Below are 24,483 nucleotides of genomic sequence, written 5' to 3'. Positions count from 1 at the left end.
TGCTTATGACAGACATTGTCAGCGCACATTTTTGTGTTTTTAAGAAGTAGAAAACAAAATTTTCATAAGTCATCTGGGCTGCTAGGGAAGAATCACCCCCCCCACCCCCTTTTTTTTTCCTCGTGAGTGTCAGTTCACTGAAGAATTGTAGCAAAGCATTAACTAAAGCAGCAATATTTTTTCCAAATTTCACTTTCTACCTGGATGATTTCAGTGGAATTCAGAAAGCCATAAGAAGCCATTTGTAACTACAGAATATTTTAACACAAAAGTTTTGTTGCCTTGGATCTCTTTAGCCTTCTATGCTAGTTTTACTTTCAGTAACAAAGCAAAGTTTTAGCGTGCTTTCCTTCCAGTGTATCTTGAGTTTTTATTTAAAATATCATTCCAAGGTGATTAACAGATGGGGAAGTTACTGACTGAAAAGAAATGCTTTTGGGGGGAAGTCACTGTTTGGTGTCTTGCCACCTTTTTAGCCTTTAGGCATCATAATTTTTGAAGTAACCTAAAGGTACTGCCTCAGCCGAATACAAGTCGCTCCTTATGTTTCAGATGCTACAATGAACTGATAGAAAGCACCTTATTACCCTCAGGGATGAAACATTCTGTTCGTAGTGTTTGCAGCTTGAGGCATTGACTCACATATGCAGATGCCATTTGTTTTGGTGGATTCAGTTTAACTTTTGTCAAATGGATAGTTGAGCTTTTTGTCATATGGATGTTCCCCTGTTCCMTCAGTAGTCTAGAAAACTCCTCTATTACTGATTTAAATATGGGCCTATTTAGGCCTGCAGACTTTTCATTTGTTTCAGTGTAGCTTTCCTAAATTGCCAAGTTTCCATTTGAGAAATTACTCAGATTTCAGCAGAGATGCACTAAGACTGGCATCAGGTTCAAAAGACTATTCAAACTTCCTATTTTAAAGCTACTATATATTAGATTTAGTTTTAAGTTTGAGTTAAACCATCCAGAGAGCTGTTCATTGCGTTTTTATATCCCATTTATCTTCATCATGGTATGTCAGTAGTTTAGCCACCAGAAAAATTTGAACCCTGTATTTTGGTAAATCTGTTTACAAAATTGATTAGATCTTGTATCAGTGGATTTTTAAACTGGCATCTTTTAAGTATGCCTGCCAGGAGTTATATTATGTAGGACTAGAAAGAAGCAAATTTTCTTTAATGGTCTTCCAAACCTATTGAAGAGAATAGTTTAGTTTAACCCAAAATTTACCAAATTTATCTTGACAAGGGAGATACATTAGGACTTTTAAAAAATGTAATAGGTTGCTTTGCTATTCTGTAACAGGATTATAGAGATATTATTGACACGCCAATGGATTTTGCTACTGTTAGAGAAACATTGGAAGCTGGAAATTATGAGTCACCAATGGAGTTATGTAAAGATGTGCGACTTATTTTCAGCAATTCCAAAGCCTACACACCAAGTAAAAGGTCAAGGGTAAGATTTAATTTTTATGATTTCTGTTTGAAAGAAAACTTACCTGAAAAATACAAGACAGAGAAACAGAGAAATGGTATAACTGATTATTTTAAAACAAGTTTAATTATTTCTGATCTTCAAACATGAGTGTTTTTTATAAAGTAGTGTAGCTTTGTATTTTAAAAAATAACGCTGTTTAAATGTCTGAAATTCTGATGCTCTGCAAGTGTAGTCTGAAAACAAATATGAAAGTAGATCAGTGAAGGATCTGTAGAAATATGATTGTATGTACAATAGTGACATTTCACTGATATTTGTGAGGAGAGACTAGATTTTCAAAACACAAAATTCATATCCAACAACGAACTCCACCACTTCTAAAGTTGCACAAAACTGAAATACTTAAGTCTATTAAAAGTAGACTAGGAGTGGACAATGAAATCCTATGCTGTTCACTGATTCATGAGATTGTAAAGAAGCAATCAGGATTTCTGAGAAATGGAACTGTTTATATAGAATATGAGCATACAAAGCTGTTGTTAATGGGCTGATACTTGAAGGTCTTGCCAGTGGTACAGTTAATGACATTTTCTCTTAAATAGACTTGAAGGTTACAGAACCGGGTAGAAGTGAAAGCTACAGATGTATATAGTTTATTTGTGGTCAAGGCTCCTGTGTAGCAGTAAAAGGCCTTTCTTCTGATACTGTGGTTTGGATATTGGGCTAAAATTCACCCTACCTTTAATGGTTGACTATTTTTAAGTGGAAAATGGATCATCAGGACTTTACTGTCTTAAAATGCAGGGACAGATTCCTTAGTAGAGGATTTAGTGAGGAAGACTGGTCTGACTTCAGTGGATAATAGGCAGTGCCACTCAGTTTGGACTGCCCAAGAATCAGTCTCCTGTCTTTCGGCCAGCATCAAAGGGCAGGGCTTTGAGGGTAGTTTGGATTCCTTTGTAGTTTTTCTCTTGATCTCCTCAAAATCAAAATAAGAGAATGCCTGACATTATCTTAGCTCCAGTGTGGGTACATAAGTTCTTCTATGAAAATCATTGTATTGTTTTTCATGTTTTTCCAACTGGACTGGTGTAGTAGAAAGAAGCAGAAATGTAAGGTTCTAGATGTCAGATGTTTAGTATTCCAAAGTCTGTGTAATTATAAATACACAGTTGTTCAGTGGTTATGTTTTCATTCTGACTCTTGTCATTTGATAATAATTTTAGCATCTTCACCTCACTTATGCTTTTCTTGAAAGAGTAAACACATTGAGTTCCTTTTTGCTGGCATATCAAACATATTTTTATATAGTTTTTATGTAATTTCTTAGAAATTTCCTGGGATATCCTCTTCAGTAATGCATTTGGTAACTGTCACATTTACTGGTTAGTGTGGCATTCAAATAACATGTCAGATATGTCATTAGATAGACAAGTGATGTGATGTCTTTGTGTTTCATATTCTAAAAGAATGCTGTGTCCCCACTTAAAAGTATAAGTCTATAGAGTATTAGTTCYCATGTTTTTATGTCCAGAATTAACAGCTGTCATCCTCTGTTAATCAGATGAGTTTGATCAGGTCTCTCTGTAAATCATCTGAGGTTAGAGAGAAAAAAATAAGAAAATTTTATGCCTACATAATTGTGATAACTTTGCAACCACTTCACCAGCGGTATCAATTCATCCATAAAAGTAATGTACCTGGTGTTCAAATATAGGGTATATGAATGCTGAAGAAAATYAGGCAAACCATAGGTTTGCCGAAGTTTGGTTCTGCTGAAGCTAGAAAGGAATGCATTCTGGAAAGGCAGTTGGAAAGTGATAGTAGGAGGGATGGCTTTTCAAATCTTTCTTTTCTCCTGCTTCTGGATCTTCAGTCCACAATACACTTTTTAAGCCATGAAAATAGATAATGCAAGCATACACATGGATTAATGGAAACTTGCGGAGATAGTCTGTAAATTTACTTATAATTTTTCCATATTGATAAATACATTTTTCTAGCTATTGCTTAATTAATTATTGCTAAATATGTGATAATGATGATATAATGATGATTTGGAAGAGTATAGAAGTTGCTCATTTATTGGTTTTTCTTTTTATAGATCTACAGCATGAGTTTGCGCCTTTCTGCTTTCTTTGAGGAACACATAAGTTCCATTTTGTCAGATTACAAATCTGCCTTACGTTTTCATAAAAGAAATACAATAAAAAAGCGAAGGAAGAAAAGAAGTAGAAGCAGCTCAGTTTCCAGTAGTGTTGCATCCAGGTACATGCATTGTTTTACAGTATTCAGGAAATGTTGTGCAAGTTTGACATACCTAAATGTTAGAACTTAGTGCGGTGTTTTTTAATACTGCCTTTACTATTCCCTATATTGCAGAATGATAGATTTGACATGCAAGTCCCTAAGATGTGGAAGATTTTTAAACTTTAACTAGAGCTATCCTAGTGTAAGTGCTTAAAATTCAAATAACTGCTAAACATGTACAATAAAACAGCATCGTTAGGATAGTGGTGGCATCATGCTTTGTCATATAACTATAGCATTTACTGTGATCCTTCACTAAAGATCTCGCTTTTCAGAGGCTCACAACTACATGAATTTCCACAGTAAATGTCATATTTTTAACATGTTTCATACAGAAATGATCGTTTTACTCCCACAACCCTAGACACTAGAATTTATTTTTTTTTCATTCCTGTAAAATAAAATAGTGGTCACCAGGTTACAAATTGTAATTCATTCTGCAGCCCTGAAAGGAAAAGGAGATTAATAAAACCTCAGCTGAAGGCAGATACTTCTGCCTCCTCTTCATCTTCTGCACCTGCAAGATCAACAGCATTGAGACACGTTCCAGCTCARATGAACGGAAAAGCAGCTGAAACTTCTTCTCTTGTGCGGACTAGAAGCAATAGGGGGATAATGGATGTGGCTGTTCCAGAGCAACCATCTACTTCAGGAGGAAAGCCTTTAACAATAAAGCCTTTAATTACAAAGCCCAATACTGCTGCGGGGTCAGGGAAGTCAGGTAGGTTTGTTTTTTTTGTTTTTTTGTTTGTTTTTGTTAAAAAAAAAATTTTTAAAAGAAACAAGCTGAAGAGCACTTTGAACATTTTTAAAAATAATTCTTGTTTTAGGGGCATCTAACTTGTCTCAATTAAAACTACTTCCTAAATGTGCTTAACTGTAGGACATTGAGGTTCATCAGAGGAAAAATGAACCAAATTATGCTGTGCTATTGTACTCATGAAACCTTTTCACTTCTAGGTCACTGATTCAGGTTCTTTTGTAGTAGAATTGACCAATTTCCTTTTGAGCCAGATAAGATTGAAAGTGATATAAACTATTTAAAAAATTAATTATTCAAGTGTTCTTTTTGTCTTTCTAGTACTAGAGAATTCAACCAAGCATTCCAAGAACCAGAGTATTTTATCAATCCCTACTCAATCTGATTACGGTCATAACACTAGAAATAACACCACAAGAGAAAATTCTGAAAAAGAGAAACCAGTCAAACGCAAAGTAAAATCATCCACTGTTAATCAGCAAGGTAAGGATTTTTTGGAATGTTTTTCCTCCAAGTTAGTGACATAGTGGTTGTAGTTGTACCTTAGTCTTGATAGTTTGGGGGTGAGGAAATTAGCATGTATTATGATTTAATGGAATAAGAAAGTCTAGTGGATAGTTTGTTTCCTACTAGATAGTTAACATGTTTTTGACTCTTAAAAACATTTTCATGATATAATAACTGTGCCAGTTTTGGCATGTTAATATAACTTAATTTAGATTATTGCAAGTGTAATGTTTTCAGTGTATTATAAGTACAGAATTGATGAATTCTAAGATTCCAAAGTAGACTTTTGCAGGGTTGTGCTTTTAACCCTGCAGGCTTTACCTGATAACATTCATCTGGTTTATTTGGGTTAGTAACACTGTCTCTTTGTACAACAAAGAGTATAAGATCAGAGCATGTTTGGTTCGTTCTTTTTTCTCCATAGCAAGATGGAATTGTGCAATGTTTACTGCATCTGTTTAGTGTGCTTGTATGGGTTGACGGGCCTAGTTGCATATAATCTTCTGACTAAAATTACTTTCTGATGTCTGGTTATGCTCAAACTCAAGGCTGCTGGGGAGACAGATCTCCAGCTGCAAAAGCTTTATTGCTTACAAAGTAGCTATGAATCCAAGTGATAGATCTACTAAGCGTGTCTTTTCTGAAGATGGAGAAGTTGAGTCCCACCTGATTAATCCAGATGCTCCCTGTAGTCTCCCTGTCCCTGATGATTATTTCTTCTTTCTTACTGCTCCTTGCTTCTGAAAAAGCAGCTTGATAAGTTACAGCCTGCTCATTACTTGCAGCTTTTGCCACAAGAGCTTCTTGGCAGTTCCTGTATTACATGGATGTATCCATTATATGACTGGGCGCTTGGTCAGATCACAATAGTTGAATTTTATTTACATGATCATCTCTCTACAGCTCATCAGCTCATACAGGAATGGAAGCCTATGCTTTGGATGCACAGTGGGGGCACATTTGAAGGCAGCAGGACTTGTAATGGATATTCAGTGAGATGACTGGGTGCAGTGTCTTACTAGCTATGGGTCAGTTCCCAGTTGTGTGTTAGGTGAGGACTGTGGTCTCAGAACACCTCCATAAGAGCTCTCAAGTGATGTACCCCACTGTGAATGCTGGGAACCACCTAAGGAAAATTCAGTCTAAACAAATCTCCAAGCAAGTACTTTCTGCCATTTGTCTGATAGTCTGAGAAATCTGTGCAGATTACATGATTACGTACTTTTTTTGTCTCCTGCATTCCTCCCTTTTCCTCCTTTATTGTTGATATAACCCTAGTTTAATGAACTGGCTATAAAAGATGCTGCATTGAGATGAAGGTGTCTTTTTCATGCATCTGGAGACAACTTGCTGTGAAACATTCCAAATTCTTGCACCAATACTTCTTGAGCCACTTCTTGCTGCTGCAGATACCCAGTATGAGTTTATGTCCATTACTGTTGCATCAGCCAAGAAAAAGACCTGAGCTCTTCATTTTTTTTCATTTTTGAAGCTACATTGAGCTGAACCATTTGATGCTGTATGTTGAGGGAAAAATGGGTATTTTAGGATACAGTGTTTTAGATTTAAACAGTGTATTAAAATCCTACCCTGAAATCAGTAGCCCATGCAGCTGTCTTTATACAATATTATATTATACTGCACTCTCAGAGAAAACAACTGAATGTCCATACACAAAACTTTAGTTGCTGCTCAAGAAAAAGAAAAGTGGAATTGATTTGTAGTTGGAAGATGATTAATGGAAGTAATTTTTTCAGTTCTCAACAAAAACAGAAGAAAATTTAAGGGTAATAGTCCCCTCAAGCAGGAGATTATCCCAAACAGTGCTCATTTTCAACATAGATTTTTGTGATCAAATACTTTGCAGGATTTCTCATGAACCTAGCATTTACTTGTAATGGAAATTACAAATAGGGAAGGGTACATATGTCAAGATACTGAATCCTACAATACTTGCTGAAGTTTTATTTGTACCTCCTTTTTGAGCCTCTTGTTTTTTGACTATTTGGCAATCACTGTGAATCTGTTCTAATACATTTCACTAACAGTTTTGTTAAGGTAGAATGAAAGTGAATGTAGATGCAAATCTTTTCCATGATACTTACTCTCATTTCTTAATAGCAGATTGCAAGAACAATGCTTTGTCATCAGGAAGCATTCAGGTAAATGGACACGGAGGGCCACCTTCAAAACCACCAGTTAAAAGAGGTCCTGGGCGGAAACCTAAGGTGGAGACTAATAACAGTAGCTGTGAAGTGGTACACAAGAAAAGAGGCAGAAAACCAAAAAAGCTTCAAGTTGTTGAACAGAAGGTTGCAGAACAGAGTACAATCCAGACTGCAAGGAATATACCAGAAGAAGCATCTGCCTCCACTGCATGCAATTCTCTTTCTGAAAATAATATGAAGGAAGACTTGTTACAAAAAAAAGGCCGTGGGGGTAGAAAGCCAAAAAGGAAGATGAAGACACATCAGCCAGGCTCGGACCTTTTAGCTCCTGCAAATGTTAAAATGCAAACAAGAAGCAGGAGGAAAAAGATAGATGAGCCTATGGAAGAAGGGTCTGAAGAGCTTAAAGATTCTGAACCTCACATGAGAACTAGAAACCAGGGTAGGAGGACAGCCTTTTACAATGAAGATGACTCTGAGGAAGAGCAAAGGCAGCTATTGTTTGAAGACACCTCTTTAACTTTTGGAACATCTAGCAGAGGCAGAGTCCGAAAGTTGACTGAAAAAGCAAAGGCTAATTTAATCGGTTGGTAATTTCTACCAAGTGTTTTACTTTAGAATGCTATGAAGCAGGTACAGTTAAGGAACGAGCAGAACACAGACTTCTGCTTCCCTGCTGCTATTATGGGTTAGGAGAATGTGTTCTGATTTGGGGAGAAAAATCTAGCAAAAAATAAACTGAAAGAACATTCTTTGAAAGAAATATATATTTTAAACTTTTGCTATTTATTGCCCTCCAAATAGGTTATGCATTTCAACAGTCATTTTGTTCATAGTTGAGAATAATTGAAGCATTTCTGACTGACTGCAGAATTGAGAATTACTCTGCTCTTGAGTAGTGCATAGTATCTCTACACAATTAAAAAAAGTTGATAGAACTGTTAATGCCACAAACTGAGAACAAAGTCTATTTTTGACCAAGCAAGGTACACTTTTATTGATTGTAAAGTCAAGTCTCCTAGGAAGGCAGATATTGACAAAAAGTGGCAGTAAATTCACTTACATTTCTATTAAGTACAACTGCAAAAATACCAAACTTTGCTAATCTGAAAATGTTTAATTTCAGTAATGATGGAACATTCAACTGCAAAAGAAGCCTAGCACAGGCTGTTGGTTTATCCAAGTTCTGCCAAACATAGCAAAAATGTTATCACAAATATATTTATATCCACATTGGAAAAAGTTTGACTAATGTCTAATTTTTCAGACCTTGATTCTTGTATCAATCACTAAATCTCTGTTTATTGTGCCAAAGACTGAGAATCAGTGCAGTGGAAAATCTTTTTTTCTTTTTGAGTGTCAGTACAGCAAACAGTTTGCAGTGATGAAAGCTGTGTATTGTTTTAAATTGTAAGTTAACATTGTTCTGAAATGTATCCTTTTTGGTACTTATGGTAGAAAAGAATGCACTGGTGGGGTCCTTTGACAGAGATGTTTTGGACAAAATGTATAATTGGTTAAAGGATTCAAGGAAATTACAGGACAGGTATGGAATTACGTTTACTTTCTGGTCCAGATTGATCGTTGTTCCTACAACTTTAGACATGCTGAAGAGGCTAAAAATGACCTACAAAGAAGAGTGTATGTGTATATATTAATATATACATAAACACATATAAAATATTACCCAGGTATAAATTCTTTTTTCAGGATTTTTTAGATAGCACTAGAATTGAAAATAAATTTTAAAATGTCATACTTTATAGTTTAATTTTAAGGGGAAGATTGGTTATTTTCAATTATTAAGGTTAAAAAGGCCAAATCACTTTTTATGCAATCATGTTTTATACAGTGGTCTCATTGCACATTGTGTTTTTCTGCACTTTTTATGGTATATCATGCTGACATTAGTCAATATACACCCTAAAGAAAAAATTCCATTTAATGATTGTGCCTTGTATTCTATTATTTCTTGCATCCTTAGTAAAATTAAGTTGTCTATTGTAAATGATAACTATATGACTTAGGGGAATGTATTACTATATGTACTGCTATGGAAAAGAAAAGCAGTTATTTATTTGTTTATGGTACATTTAGTTATTTTATACCTTTACAAACAAACTTTAATACCATTTTCTATCACTTAAAACATACTGTCCGGTTTTAAGAAAAAAAATACAGAAGTAGTAGTATTGGTATGGTACAAAAATGTAACCAAAATTTTCAGATTATATATTATTTTGGAACTCTGGGTAGCGTGAAAGAATTTTTGTGTGACCCTAACTTAGTTGTAAAAATGAACCTGAAATGAAAGCCCAATTCTGCACGCCCGTACTTCATAATGATTCTTCTTTTACAAACATCTGCAACATTTGAAAGGAAGGGCCTACAGAATTAAGACCTCAAATTTGCACAGATTGTTTACTTATTTGGGGCMAAATTCTTCACTCTTTATTTTCTATTACAAAAAAGCTTAAATGTTTGAGCAAAGAATGTTGGTATTTGGCACCAAGAAGAGTAGTAACATTGTGGATGACAAATTGGTATCCACCATACTTGCTTTAATATAGTTCATTACACATTTTGTTAAAAAAAATTGAGCTAAGTATTTTTCCAGATGCTCATTGAATTGCTTTGGTTATGAATTTGGGGAGCAGGGAATGGTTTGTGTTTCATTTCTTTGTATATTTATTTTTTTTCTAGCAAATATTTCCTTATTACTCAATTAAGGTGGAGTCACTAAACATATAGTAAGATGGAAAGCTATGGTTGTACAGTTACAATACAGCTTCACATTTCAAGGATAATTAAACTTTATATGAAAACTCACTGATGAAGGCAATCATTTGAAAATGTGTAATTTCCTGATGTTATCTGCATTGTGTAATATAGAAAATAGATTATATCTAAAATTCAACTTCTGTATTTACTCCATTTGTAATAATGTTTTATATGGCATGTTTATGTATATATTTATATACTGAAAATATCTTGTATGTAAATTTTGGAGGCTAAAATAATATGCATTCCCTTAACAGTAGGTAGAAAATTACATGTCTTAATTTTACAAAAATAGAAGGCCTTACCTGCGGAACAAGGGTACTGCTTCCCTCCCAGTAATATTGGTGACTTTAGCCTGTTATTTTTTTTTTAATTCATATTAGACACATTACAGTTTTTCCTTTAAAATGAATTGTGCATAATTTGGGTCAGATTTTTTATAGAAGCAACACTAAAAATTTTAGTAGAGGTTAATACGAGATTTATTTAAAAATTATATTTTTATAATTTAGCTTTACTAGGTTGCAAACGGTTTATTTATGAGACTTTAGTCACCATCACACTGTGTGCATTTTGGTTGGGAAATACATTATTTGCGGTTGTGACATACTGTATCAACACAGAAAAAGAGCTTTTGATTATGATGTTTTAAGTTTTTAAATGTGAGCAATAAACTATTAATGTTTTGAAATAATTTGAGAACTATAGTTACATGCATGTTACAGATGCCATCTCTAGTACCTAACAACTGACGCAGAAAATTGAACATCAAAATCTCATATGCTTGTTTCACATATGCATTGTAAATATTACATAGGTGTCTTACTCATATGCAATCAAATGATCTTACAGACATGGCAGCAAATAACATAATTTTACTCATGAAATTCATCTATATTTGACATAGATATGAAGATACTGTTCTGAAATTTGTTCTATACTGGGAACCATTAAAATTGATATTTACCACTGAGTGGTATCTAACAACAGTGTGTACTCTAACTACAGATGAGGAAATAACTGTTTCTCTGATACCAGTGTGTTCTAAATGTTTAACAGAATCATTGTACCTGTGCCTACGTATTCAACAACTCTAATCATTTTGTTTCTGTTGTTAATGTGTTATCCAGGAACTGAACTTAAATTTTACCACTATATTTATTGTTCATTCTTGTCAATATTGAACTAGAGGTCATTGCTGCTGTGCAGTGATCCAGTGATACAACTTTACAGAAAAATGTCTTCCTCCAGTGATTAGACTGCTGTGATATATTTGCATATGTTTATTTGTACAGTGTCCGGTTTGTACATGTGTGATCAGTTTGTTGTTAGACTTGTAAGATTGAGTTGGTTGAGTTAAATATTACTATGGCTTAGTATTTGTAAAACTGTTAATTGATAAAGGACCCTGATGCAGCACGTAGGATATATTAGTATCTATAAAAAATAAATTGTAGTATAGAGACAGCTTATTCACTGTATTGCTGTACAAGTCTTTTTCAAGTACCAATTTTGATTCTGGCCAGAAGCTTTTGCCTTACCAAAAAAAAAAAAAAAAAATGCATACAAAACAAAAAATAGTCCATCCATTCAGTAACTTCAAGCTTGTCACAATTTTGATACAAGTGTTAAATTTCCTGCTCATGTTTGCTGGATCAAGGACTACAAGTAAATGTTACAGCATATAATTCGAATTTAGGCGCAAGTTAAATGGTTGACTGGTTCCATAAAAGCAGTAGGCTTAACTGAATGGGACTCTTTCACCCTATATGTACATGCTAGATTAGAGGCTGGAGGTTTACAAGCTCAGTTTCATCAGCATTCAAGTTTAATTTGAAGTATGTGAATCTTACTGAGGTAATTTTAACATATTGCTGGTCAATCAAGGTTCAGCCATATCACAATAATTTTCTCCTACCTTACTCTAAGGTAGTGTATTCTGTCCACAGTAGTTTTACCAAAAAAAAAAAAAAAAAAAAAGTTTTTTAACTCAGTTGAGTGCTTAAAAAGAATTAATACAACTCTTAAAGTTCTGTGAAACAGAAGGTGTAGGGCTTTAAAACCTCACCTGGAAACAGCAAAAGCTCATTTTCTGTTTACTACCTAATGAAGACAAATTACTGGTGTAAAATTACTATATAATATATTTTGTGTCTCTTTCCCTGAAGTTCTTGCAACAGATTGGTTTCCAAGGGGACCTAGATATTCAACTGATAAAAGGGCTGTTAGTTTTCTGCTGTAAATTATTGTATATAAATGCTTGTTTATATGCAGAAGAAAGTGTATTAAATTTCATAAAATTGGCTGAGACTGACATGTTTCTAATACCAAATATGGTATTGACAGCTTACATAACTTGCTATTTTTGAATTGGGAATACAGCTTGTACACTTTGTTATGTCTGGCGGAAATAACAGATAGCTTTTAAACTAGAGCTGACCTCTAGGTGCTCTTGCATTTGCGCTAATTTTAATGTGGGCATTTGCTGTGTAATTGTACAATGTGTTGGATGAGGAAACACTCCAGGAAAGCTTGTTTGAAAGACATCTTAAATTGCAGAAAAAGGGGATTAGTGATTTTTGGKTTTTTTTTTCTTTTCCAAGGCTGTAACAGCCTCAAGGCACTCTAGAGAGAAACCTTACATGCTGCAATAAAATAAAGGTGAATAAATTTAGCTTTTAGGAGGTAGGTAGTGAGACAAGTAGACCTTTTGAATCCTTTTTAATGCAGATAAATACATCAGGAAATTCACTTCGGATAATGCAAACAATACATTTCAGGGAGAGAAGGTTACAGTAATATATCATGATTTTCTACCCTGAAAGAACAAAGAACAAGGTCATACAAATTAGGAATATAAAGAAATTTAAGTACCTATTGTGTACACAAGCCTATATGATACACATGTACTGTTTTGCGCTCACAACTTTGCATGTTGATTTGCTGATATTGAGACATATAGAAGTTACATTTTTGGACCATACTAAAACTGCAAAAATATGGCAGACAACTGGATATTGATCTTGAGTGAATTAAACTCTGTCATAATGTTTAAATATATATAAAATGGAGCTCAACTTTAAGGAAATTACCTAGAAAGGTTAATTTTTAAACTGACACATTTTCAGATTAAAAATTATGCTTATTTTGTACAGAATTATGTAAAACACAAATCTGTTGTATGTAATGAGTAACAAACAGTTTTTCAAAACTATAATTCTTTAGCTTTATCCAAGGTGGTTTTTTTTTCTTTCTTTCCAGAAGTCTGGATTATCATGTTATAACCTGAAGTATCTCACCAGGATAACAGTGCCCTTTCTTTTTGTACATATTGATTGGAAATTTCTTTACTGTTATGTGGACACTTTCTATGTTAGTTTTGATGCATAATACTTTGAATCCTTTTATACAAACTAGAATGTATGTGTAAGAATTACTGTCACTGCAATGTAGTAACTACAAACTTATTTTTAAATAAATAGAAAACATGTTTTTCTAAGCTGTCCAACAGTGTGTGTTTCCATCTAGTGAATTATTGTGCTGTGGGAAAATTGCATCTTTATTCTTTAAAACAGCCTAAAGTCAACTCATTTTCATTCCTTGTGGAATATGGTATTACCTGCTACATTACGTGGCAGTAGACAGAATTACAGCCAAAGCACAGAATTTGCTATTTTGTAGGTTTTTCCATTTAAAACTGCAGATCTGGAGGCAATGTAAACGCATTAACCTCTGATAATGGAAGGCACAACGTTGCCAGTCCTCTTACCTTTTTCACATGTGCAGAAGGGTAACTCTCATCCTCCAAGAAGCATCCCTGTTCTGGTCACAGCTGTTTGTTCCAGAACAGCAACCAGTGTATGTGGAAATCTCTACTTCYGGTCAACTCTAGAAGCTAGAAAGAACTAAGCAATAGAAGTCCCCTGCTCCCTATGTGTAGAGTACTGGCTTCTGGTTTAGTAGCCCTGAAAAGGTGATAGAAAATGTAATAAAGGATGCATTTTCAAAATACAGAGTTTATTTTTTTTGTTTATACATACATGTTTCTTTTCACCTGTTATTATATCAGATGATGATCTTCTCCTGAAATCTCAGCTAACGTACGAGAAAAACCTATCAAGTATCTGTGTGAGTTTTAACAATAGAGTGTTCTACTTTGAGAGAAATACTTCTAAAATTCTGAAAAGGCAGTGTACTTCTTCCATGTTTATGTTAAGTACCAAAGATGGTGCCTTTCTTGTATATACATCTTTGGTGGTGCAAACGGTAGTGTACTTCTGCACAAACAAATCACAGCGAGTCCAATGGCTGGTTTGTGATTTTTTTACTACAAATAGTTCAAGCTAGATTTTTTTTTTTTTTTAAGGTTTTGTTAAGGAGAACACTTGTGATGACTTTACAGTATCTCCAGTTTTTCCACTTCAAAGATCTTCTGTATAGCTGTACAGAATTAATTTTACTTCTGGCAGGGATCAAGATTTTATTTAGGATTAAGAGATACTGTGAAACGTTGCTATCTGAGAGCTAGAACATGCTGACTGTGCCAGCACTAATACTTCACTACATTGTTAAACTACTACTTCTGTTAAATCATAAGGCTCATTAAATGAAAAACTGGACATGACCGTTTTGTTTTCAAAATGAGAAAGTTGTTCTACCAAATATATCATCTGTTACTGCTCTGGCAAACAACCTGAACTTTTCAAAGGAGAATATTTGCCATTTTCCTGGCAAATGGGCAAAATGGAATGCCTTTAGAAACTGATCAGTGTTTCTGTTAGAAGTRTGTATGAAAATAAAGCAAGTGCCAGGAAACTAAAAACAGCAAGCAATGTAGAAGGTGACTGGAATTTAAATAGTATATAATTAAAGACTAGAACTTAAAATATAAAGCTAGTTTAGAATATGACTAGAACACCAGAATTATTTACTTTTCTTGTTTTGCATCATGTCATAGAAAAAGTGGGATTACTTTTTTTTCCTGCATTTTCAGGCACTCTAATTAAAAATTTTAATTCTCTCTAGTTCTCGGGGAGGGAAGAAGGGTTATCTTCCAATGTGAGCGGCCATGAACTGCTTAAAAAGAAAAGAAAAAAAAAACCCTTCAGCTGCCAAACATGAAAGGTGCTTTCCTTTCACCAAGGCTTTATGGTATTGATATTTACAGAACAAAATCACTTAAAACAGTAAAATTATTTAATTTGTGATCATTTCAGCAATTTGCATTAGTTTGTTTTTAGCCAACTAAAATCTTAACATAAAGATGTAAGTGCATGTGTCTATGTACTGTTGTCTTTCACTGACATCAGTTAATTCCTACTGCAGAAGAATATTTGGAAGGATTAAAAATATAGTACACACACTTCTGTTCTGCTTAATGGTTGTAAAGAGTTTAAGGATGTAAAATGTGTGTTAATATTAAACTGCCCTGATACCTTAAGCTATAAGGGAAAGGAGAGGATTTATTTAGGAAAATGATTAGAAACTTCATATAGTCTTCCTCTGAAGAAAGCTAGATCCTTGGAAGTTATGTCTTATGGACATTTTTTTTTCTTATCTGCTAAATCATCAAATTTCCTTTTGTTTTTGAAAAATGTTCCAAGAAAATGCTTCAGCCTATGTAGGAGTTCATCGAACCTTTATCAAAACTTTAGATTCATATAAAACTTCTTGTGAGCTTTGTTTCTGAGGTGTATACCTCTTTTGGTGCCCCTGACTGCCTGTTAAACCTCCTTTCTCTCTCTCAGATGATTTTTACTGTCAGAGTAAGACTCATGGCCACCAGGATGGCAGAAATGTAGTTCACAGAGTAGCACCCTCATCCATGTTTCACACATCTATAGAAGATCCCAGTTTTGATCTGTGATTGTATTAAGGTTATGGAGAACCCTGTCTTCACCAAAGAGCCAGTTTTGTGTCTTTACAGGATACAGCAGTTCTATTTTGAACAGCTTGGCAATGGCTAGTTGTTTCACACAGCTCTGTGAAATGATGCCTGTCTTATATCAAGTAGGAGAAATTTAGTGCTTTTGTGTGTATAGAAGTTCTTGGCTTCTGCATGAACAAAGAGAATGGCAGAAAGCTACAGATTTTACCTATGCAATAAAATTTCTGCAAATTGTACCCTATCCCTGTGATCTTCTGCTGACTCAGATCACCCCAAATGGATGGTGGCTCTTGAAATTCTAATGATGAATAGGCCTCTGGCTTAATGCTATCAAAATGAAAAATACAAAGATGTAGGATAGTCAGAGAAAGAAACATTTTGGTACTTAAGATTGATTGTACATGAATGAAGGAAAAGCAAATTGCTTTGGTGCCAACTTACTCAAATGCGTATACACCATTTTTATTTCTACACTTTCATTGTAAACTCTTTGGAGTGAAAACTCTTGTCTCATGTCTGCACAGCCTCTGAGGCATCAGGATGTTGTGGTCTGGAACTTTTAAATCCTGGCTGAACTCTTTAAAAGAAGAAGAAGAGGAAGAAGAAGAAGATGGATGCTATAGGATGAGCAAAAGCTAAAGGAAGCATTTTGCAGGGATTGAAAATTGTAATATGAGCTGAGTGATGCAAACAGTAGGGCCATGGTACATGAAAAAAAAAAGAAGCAGATCATACTCCTGACTGTTGAAATATTGAAATTATGATGAAAGCCGGGGAGGGGGAAAGAAAGAGAGAGGGTAGAGGCTGTATGGGAGCTAGGCAGGGCACTAGGAAGTTGTTTTGGGAAGACTTGCTCATAAAGGATGCTTCTCTCAGAGAAGTCAACTTACTTAAGCCTATGGACACTAATAAGGAGTAACGGGATGAATAGAAAGGGAAAGAGGCTCAGGTCACTCTTCCATTCTTGCCTCTCTTTGAACAATATTCTAACTTTTTACACCAAAACAGGTGACAAGGTTCTGTCTTCTTCTGCTGTCTGGGACTTGGGCATTAGCAGATAGCAGGCATTAGATCATATCCCAGTGTATTCAGCATTGCTTACCATAYGCATAATCATCACCTCAAACCTCTCGTTGATGCGCTGGCTTGAGTGGCTCCTAGTCCTGTCATGGGAAGCCTCTTAAGTGATGACCCTGTTGTGATTCTGTGCAGGGAACTGGGAATAACAAACACTATCCAACTATCTTCCCTCTTGGATGTCTACCTACAACATGAATTTGTAGCTCCTAAAAAGGAGGAGGTTTGTCAGGCCTATCACTAACCAAAAGTTGGATGCAAAAGCTAATATGTAGCAGAACCATTAATTTAAAATTAGATATAATTCTGATAGTGATAAGGATGAAACACCCGTTGTCTACAAACTTAAGCTTTCAAGTTGCTTTAAAGGGTTACAGTAACATGACTAAGTTTGTTTGCATATTTATATTAAGGTACATTTATATAAGGTTAATAAATCTTTATTCTATTACTAATTCAAACTGTTATTACCAGGACTTCCTTCAAAAAAAACAGTCCACCTCCCTTCTTCACCAAAAAAAATTTTTTATGTGTAATGTGTCTTTAATATGAAGTGTGATTGTGTATCATTTAGCTACTTGAGACATGAGAAAAGTGTCTGCTATCTGTTTATTTGGTCTGAAGTTCCCTTTACACATCAGGAAAATTTCTTGGAATTTTTCTCTGGTATGCTAATAAATCAAAAAGCTTTACAAATTAAATTTATGAATTCATCCTGTCAAGAATTTCTCTTTCTCAAAGAGATTGTGTTGCAGCTGGTTCCATTCTAAGTCTAGGACTCTGTTTCCAGGAGCACAGTTACCAGATTAGAAACCAAAAATATCAGTAGAGCAAGTTAGAGGTAAGACTATGGGGCACACTCTTTTTGTGAATGTTTTCTGTGCCTCTTGAAACTGCTTGCCTGAAGAGAGACTGAAGCTGCCCTCACTTCTGGAGAAATTCCAGCATTGCCTTTGCATTCTTCTGTTGAAGAATAAGACAGCTCAAGAGTCTGCCTTCCTATCCTACCAGGGTGGGTTTGTGTCTGTGTGACTCCATTTGAGGGAGAAAGGAGTCTGTTTACCAGATTTATTTGTGGCTACTTAGTGGCACGTGCTGCTTGCTACAAACAAATCTGGATAAATTTTTGTGCAGTCCACCTGCACAGAATTTTGAAGTTCTTAATGGGCATGGTGACAATGAAAACCCTGGGCTTGAAAAATGTTGTTCAGCTTTTATCTTTGGGATGATCTTCTAATATATGCTGCACCATGTAGTCTTCTCTACCTTGAATTTGTAGGAGAGACTACTGACAGGAAAWAAATAAATAAATAAATAAACGGGAGATAGTATTCATGGCCACTGTAGCCCTCACGTGCTGTTTGAGTTGCCAGTAAGAGGCAGAGTTGGTTAAGGATTCTTTGCTCAAGACTTCCTCTAAGCATTTTGCATTAGTTCCTTTGTGGTGGAACAAGTTTCTCCCCTCCCAAATGCCTGCTTTAATCACACAGTTCAAATTAGGCCACCTCTTTGCCATGTGTTCATTCTGGCTATGAATCTCACATGCCTGGCTGCACAGTGACCCAGCTACAACGTGAAAGTTGGGGAGCTTTCTGCCACACTAACCCCTAGCTGGTAAGAAGGGACTCCCCATTGTTATGCCGTGCAGGAACCCAATGCAGTCAGATCATGAACTTCATTTTAGTCAGACCAATACTAGGGCCCTACAATGCTCCAGTGAATGAAGTGGAATGTGACCTCTGAGTCACAACAGAGCGCAGGTGGTTGGTTTCTGTCTGGCTTTTGCACCACAAGCCTCTGCTCAAGCACTTGGGGAACCACCTACTTGAAAAGAGAAGCATCTCACAATTTCTACTAATCTATTTAGTATTTTTGGGAAGTCCCATAATGTTTCAGAATAAGTTGCTTGAATCACTTSAATTAGAGACTTTCAGCCTCCCTGAACTGGGATTAAGTAGATACCTAATGYGGCCCTCAGTGTTTTGCCCAGGCTGTTAGGTCCCTCTGGTTCCTGCAGCCTGGGCTGGAAATGTAAACATAGCCATGATGGCCCGACAGAATCTACTTGCCTTGAGGCTATGCGGGGCAAAAAGAACAGAAAACAAAGCATCTAGAAAGGTTTGCATACTTTGCATACCTTAGAATGACAGAGATCCAGTTCTATTGTGAGAACTCCTGTTTGGTTCCAAGGCTCATTTTTCTAAGTGCTCTGAATTCCAACTCTGGACACCACAGCTATTCAAGTGTCTTCCTGAGATTTAAAGTTGTAGCTAAGTTCTAAATTTGAGCTAAAAAAATTGTTAAGATGCAAATCCTGGAATGGAGAAAGAAAGGGAGGATACAGAGGATGAAGAAGCATTTGTCTTCAGGTTGAAAGATGACCAGATGGTGATCAAAGCCATTATGGCATTGACTGCATCTCAGAAGCCACTTGGAAATTATCCTGGTGCATGTGTGACAGCCTGTGGCCACTTTGGAGGAAAGATGGTGTGCAAATCTGAATATAAGTCAGCCAACAAAGAAGCATGCACATAAGTCAACCACCCAGCATCTGTGGAAAAGGAAAGAGTTGCCATACCCTCTAAATACTCCCAAGACTGAGATCCCTTCTTTGCTTTACTCCCCCCTCCATGCAAAATCCAGCATTTACATGAGCCCTCAGCCTTTTGTGTGTGTGTGGTTCCCTTTTGCTTTTGACAGCATGAGGAAAGATCTGGATCCCACAGAATAACATGAGAACCTTTTCTTAGCCTACTCCATATGAATCAAGAGCAGGAGACTACCACAAAGATGACCCAGCAGTTAATTCTCAAGAGCCATAAAATATTAAATTAAGTATTTTACATAGAGATGAGGGAAGAGCTGATAAGAAGTAAGGAGCAACTGAAATTGGATCAGAGTATAGCTCAAAAAGGACATAGGTGAGGTTTGTAGATACAGTGCAGGACCTGGTTTGTTGTACAGGTGTAGCCTTCTAGTTAAGGAAATGTGTTGACCAAAGAAGTGTACTCGCTAAAGTCATAGGTTGTGTTCAGCAGAATAGCACTTAAGACAGCAAGAAGGGACTTTTTATACCCTACTGGGACAAAAAGGGGAAGAGTGACAGATGTATGGACAGAGACTGGCTGAAGAAAAGATGAAGAACAGGCAAACGAGGCTTCCACCTTTTGTTACCATAACCATCATGTAGGAAACTGTCAAGATTTGGGGACACAGCTGAGGCCTGTGTTTTTGCCAGGCCCAGTAGCAATTATATTATCCAGTAAGTCTGGCACATTTTAGTAATCTCCATTTTACTAACACAAGGTATGAAGTAGCATAGCATGAAGAAACATGCATCATCTTTGCTTAGCATTGCCTCAAGTGCTAACAGTTTAAATAAAATGATCGCTGACTCTCTTCAGAACTCTCTACTTCTCATTCATAAAAAAAAATAAAAACTGTCAAAAAATAATCAACAACAAAAGTCTTCATCACAGGAACATGGGGTTGCCTGATCACGTCTGGTACTTTGGAGGGAGAGTCAGCAAGAGTGCTGACTTCTCAAAAAAACAGGAACTTCTAAGTGGAGGTTCTGATTATGCTTGAATAGTTTTTCCAAGTGTCTGCTGCACACACTTTTTCACTCTGCCTTTAAGCTGGCTCTGTAACCCTCACCCTTAGCCTACTAACCGAATAAGGACACCACCGTCTGCTCCATACTACAAACCCTTCAGCTGTTAGTACAGAACACCGTCTAGTACTGTATTTGTGCTTTCTCATCATTAAACCTCTGCTCCTTTATCATCTTAGATGTTCTCTCCTAGCCTGCGTGTTGTTACGGGTGCAAATTATACAAAGCAATGCTGAAAGGAAGCACAACTAGTTCTCTAAAGGAGTACAAGCACCTCTGTCTGTACTCAGAGGTGATACAGGAGCCAAGTCTAATAAATAGCTCAACTCTATTGCAATCACAGTTCTGTCAGTCTGCTCCAACTTAGCTGCTCCACTATTTATTATAGCTGCAGCTGGAGCACTTTCAGACAACAGTCCTTCCACTAGGGACTGTGATAACAGTATTGTTGTCACCAAGTTGCAAATTCAAGGGTTTTTCTGGCTTGACTGACTTCTATCATAGCATAGTCTCATTTTGTTTTGTCCAGCCTTTCTAATCTCTGTGTACAGGAACATGAAACCTACAAAACAGCATCTAATCTTCATAGCAGTAGAGAATACCTTTTGTTCCCATACTAGGGGAGGGATGGGGGGGAGGAAAAAAATATCTTCTAATTTTTGAAAAGTTATGTGTTTGATCAAGGACCAAAAAAATTAACATCAGAAACCTTAACTTTAATGCTACCATTACCAGGAATACTTGAAGACTTGATGGTAAGAGAGGGAAAAGTTGACCGAGTTCTACACTACTACAGCACATCATTCACAAAAAAATACAGACTTAGATTGCTTTCTGACCACCTCTGACACTTCACTGATGCTCTCAAGCCATAGCCAGTTTTAGCTAGTTTTTACCAGAAGCCAGTAAGATACAATTTAGCCCATTATATGAGGTTATATGACATGCTTGTTCCTTAGAGGAAACAAAATACATACATATATGTACATCATATACTTGCATTGGAAGCCTCTCTCCACACCTGCAGAACAGACCTCTCACTGCCCAGATCACTGCAGTGAGTTCTGATCTGAACCAATGAGCAATGCAAAAGAAACATAAATACTCCTTTTTGAGGAACTTGCTCACTGGTTCACTGCTAATTTAAAATTTTTTTTGATGTCATTAATGTACAGAGAGACTTCTCTACTGCACAGATAACCTTTTCACCACTAGGCAGGAATATGCTGTCTTGCAGTATACTGTCTCTATTCAAGTAACAGCAAAAGTGTCACCTCAACCTCTCCATCACTCTTCCTCAGAGTTACCTTCAAAGTCTAATTGGCCAATTTAAATTCTAACACCATTAAACAGAGCAGTCTGAGCAACAAACATTCACTTGTGGAAAGAGGCTCTCCAAACCAAAGTGGGTTTTTCTTGTCCTTGTTTCTGGGGTAGACTCTCCCTTTCTGTTATTAAAAGTGGCTTTAGCTTTTGATGGTAACTGGGCTGGAAGGAAAGTGGGGCTCCTAGAAGAAATATATTACTTGATTTTTTCCTATTTATGTGCTAAACTTGTTTCTCTGTTACTGCAATGGCAACATAGGGGATAAAGAGGCATCTTTTCTTTTGTTGATGCAACCATGATCTGTGTGCTACCTTCTGTGATGAAATATTCCTAACACCTTTAGAATGCTTAATATGTTATTTTCCCTGTATAATGAAAATTTAATTGGGTTAAGGAATAACGATTAAATTATCCAACTGAAACCATTATATTTTCCATTTATTTTATCTTTAGAGAGAAGATTCCATTATACTTCTATTTTATTTCCATTGTATTTTATCTATACAGAAACAATTTGATTAGTTATCTTTTAAAAACATGTTTTTCTTAGGTTAAATTTGTATTTCTAGTCTAAGTCAGTATTTATCTGACTTGTTAATTGGGCATACTGACCATGTTGCAGAGGTTTAAATACATACCCAACATACCCTAAGGCTGTGGATACCTGGTTCCCATATGATGTGTTTTCTACCAAAGCTGCCTTGAAATTACAATTGTAATTTTTGCCAGCCCCACATCATCTTCTTAAAGTCTTAAAATTTACAATACAGCCTGTACCCAAATCAAAAGTCACTGGGAGAACCACTTGTGTCAAGAGGTAACACAAGCAATGAAGGAGAAGGGAAAAAGTGGTGTCATATCTTGACACTGTTTTCCTTTGCTTCCTACATAGCTATGAAACAGGAATTCAAAGAGTCTTTCTGCACTAGAAAAACAGATTATTCTTGTTTGACTGCAAACCCCAGGATGCTGAATGTGCAGGATGCTTGCTTTTCTTAATTATCTTTCATTGACCCCAGAACATCGCAGTTCAACCCAAGCAAGAGAAAGGTCAAACTGTTCTGGCTAACAACATACTCCACTTGAAAGATGAAGTCAGTTATGCTTACGGAAATGACATTTTGAAGTAGTAAGGAAAAGGAGCCTACATAGAGCAAAAGAGGAAGGTTTGATGGAAGAAGAGCGCTATGAATCTAGTTTTCTAGCATAATTGTTTAAAGATCAGTATAAGTGCAGGTTCACAGCCTCAGGAAGATGGGAACTGTGTCTTAACAGATGATAGTGTTGGAGGAGCCCAGTTACCATTTTAGTATTACAGTCTGTAAGATCAAAGTGTTTCAACATGCTTTGACCTATGATGTGGAGGAAAATACTATGATGTGGAGTAAAATTCCATAAAACATTTTAATCTTACCTGCATAAGAATGCCAAAGCATCATTGTAATTGGGAAAACACTAATACTGATTTCTTTAGTCCAAACCTGAATTTCACTCCTCCGTTCTGTCCAGTGTAGTGTAGAGGACCCTGCACTACTTTTCCCTGTCCGTAGAGGAAACAGGTACTCTAGTTAGGCGCCTAAGGATATTGCAAATTAGAGCAGTACTTCTACTGTATATTGCTGATTTTATATACAACAGAAAGCAGGGGGATATTTACAGCCTGTATTATCAAATGGTGTAGTTCTTGCGTTCTTCAAACGATTTCTGAGACCATCTTCATTTCAGCATACTCCTTCAGGGAAAAGTGCTTTCTATGGTCTTTCTGTTTTTAAGGTGTAAATATTGAAATATTACTGAAGATACAATGAAAATTAAGCTACTTTAATGAACTACAGCTTGATAACATATTTCTTGGTTTTTGTAGTACTGCCTTGTACAGAGACATGTTCACTAAATGAGAAGAGATGCTTACTAATTTTCCCCTCCCTGGTAAGATTCACATAGGTTACTGCGGAATCTTCCCTGATGGCTGTTAACTTCCCTGTTGCTATAACCTCTCTGGGTCATTTTGCAGTTTGAGCCTATCCTCTCGTGTTTGCTTCCATTCTGATTCTGGTGTCATCAACAAATAAATGTGACTAGTGTTGAATTTACACCAAAAAACATCTAGCAAAGAAAAGACTAATTAACAGGCTTCATCCACCGTGCAGCAACTCAATCGTCACAGGCCYATAGGGAGGCTCTGTTTGAAGTCTGACACAAGCACTATTGAAACCGTGTAGGAGGCTTTTGTTTCAATCACGCATTCACCCATTTGTGACAAAATCAGCCCCACGGACCACCAGGAAGTGCTCTGTGAACCACCAGTAGAAGAGTCGTAAGCCACACTTTGAAGCCTACTGTGACACTGGGTTAAAAGTTTATGTTAAGACATGATTCCTTTTACATAAAATTTGTATGGTTTCCTTTTACTTCTATTCATAGAAGTTTAAAGACATTAGCTTTTTTTCTCCCCACAGAAAATACTTAAATGCCCTTGAGCTTGAATGCAAACATCATTTATTTTAAATTAAGACAAAATAAAGGAAAAAAAGTAAAGCAGGATAATGTGCAAAAACATAATGAGCAACACACCCAAATGAACGATTTCAGCCCTTTTTATATACTACA

General features: G+C 36.0%; 1 protein-coding gene across 2 annotated transcripts in view; it reads left to right on the top strand.

Annotated features, from left to right (window-relative positions):
- Window positions 1–13,469, top strand: part of PHIP (PHIP subunit of CUL4-Ring ligase complex) — a 116,011-nt gene extending 102,542 nt beyond the window's left edge. The window contains exons 36-40 of one of the 2 annotated variants that reach the window (XM_085316072.1): window positions 1,309–1,461; window positions 3,548–3,711; window positions 4,197–4,474; window positions 4,835–4,996; window positions 7,145–13,469. In XM_085316072.1, coding sequence (XP_085172198.1) covers window positions 1,309–1,461; window positions 3,548–3,711; window positions 4,197–4,474; window positions 4,835–4,996; window positions 7,145–7,782 — 1,395 coding nt within the window. In that variant the 3' untranslated portion in view covers window positions 7,783–13,469. Of the gene's footprint in view, window positions 1–1,308; window positions 1,462–3,547; window positions 3,712–4,196; window positions 4,475–4,834; window positions 4,997–7,141 lie in introns of both variants that reach the window. The other variant, XM_085316071.1, reaches the window with a different exon arrangement.
- Window positions 13,470–24,483: the final 11,014 nt, after the last annotated feature.

This window comes from Rhea americana, unplaced genomic scaffold (assembly GCF_003343005.1).
Source record: "Rhea americana isolate MKP2758 unplaced genomic scaffold, rheAme1 scaffold_45, whole genome shotgun sequence".
Lineage (NCBI taxonomy): Eukaryota > Metazoa > Chordata > Aves > Rheiformes > Rheidae > Rhea > Rhea americana.
Note: the sequence above shows the minus strand (reverse complement) of the source record. Positions and strands in the feature narration are given on the sequence as shown.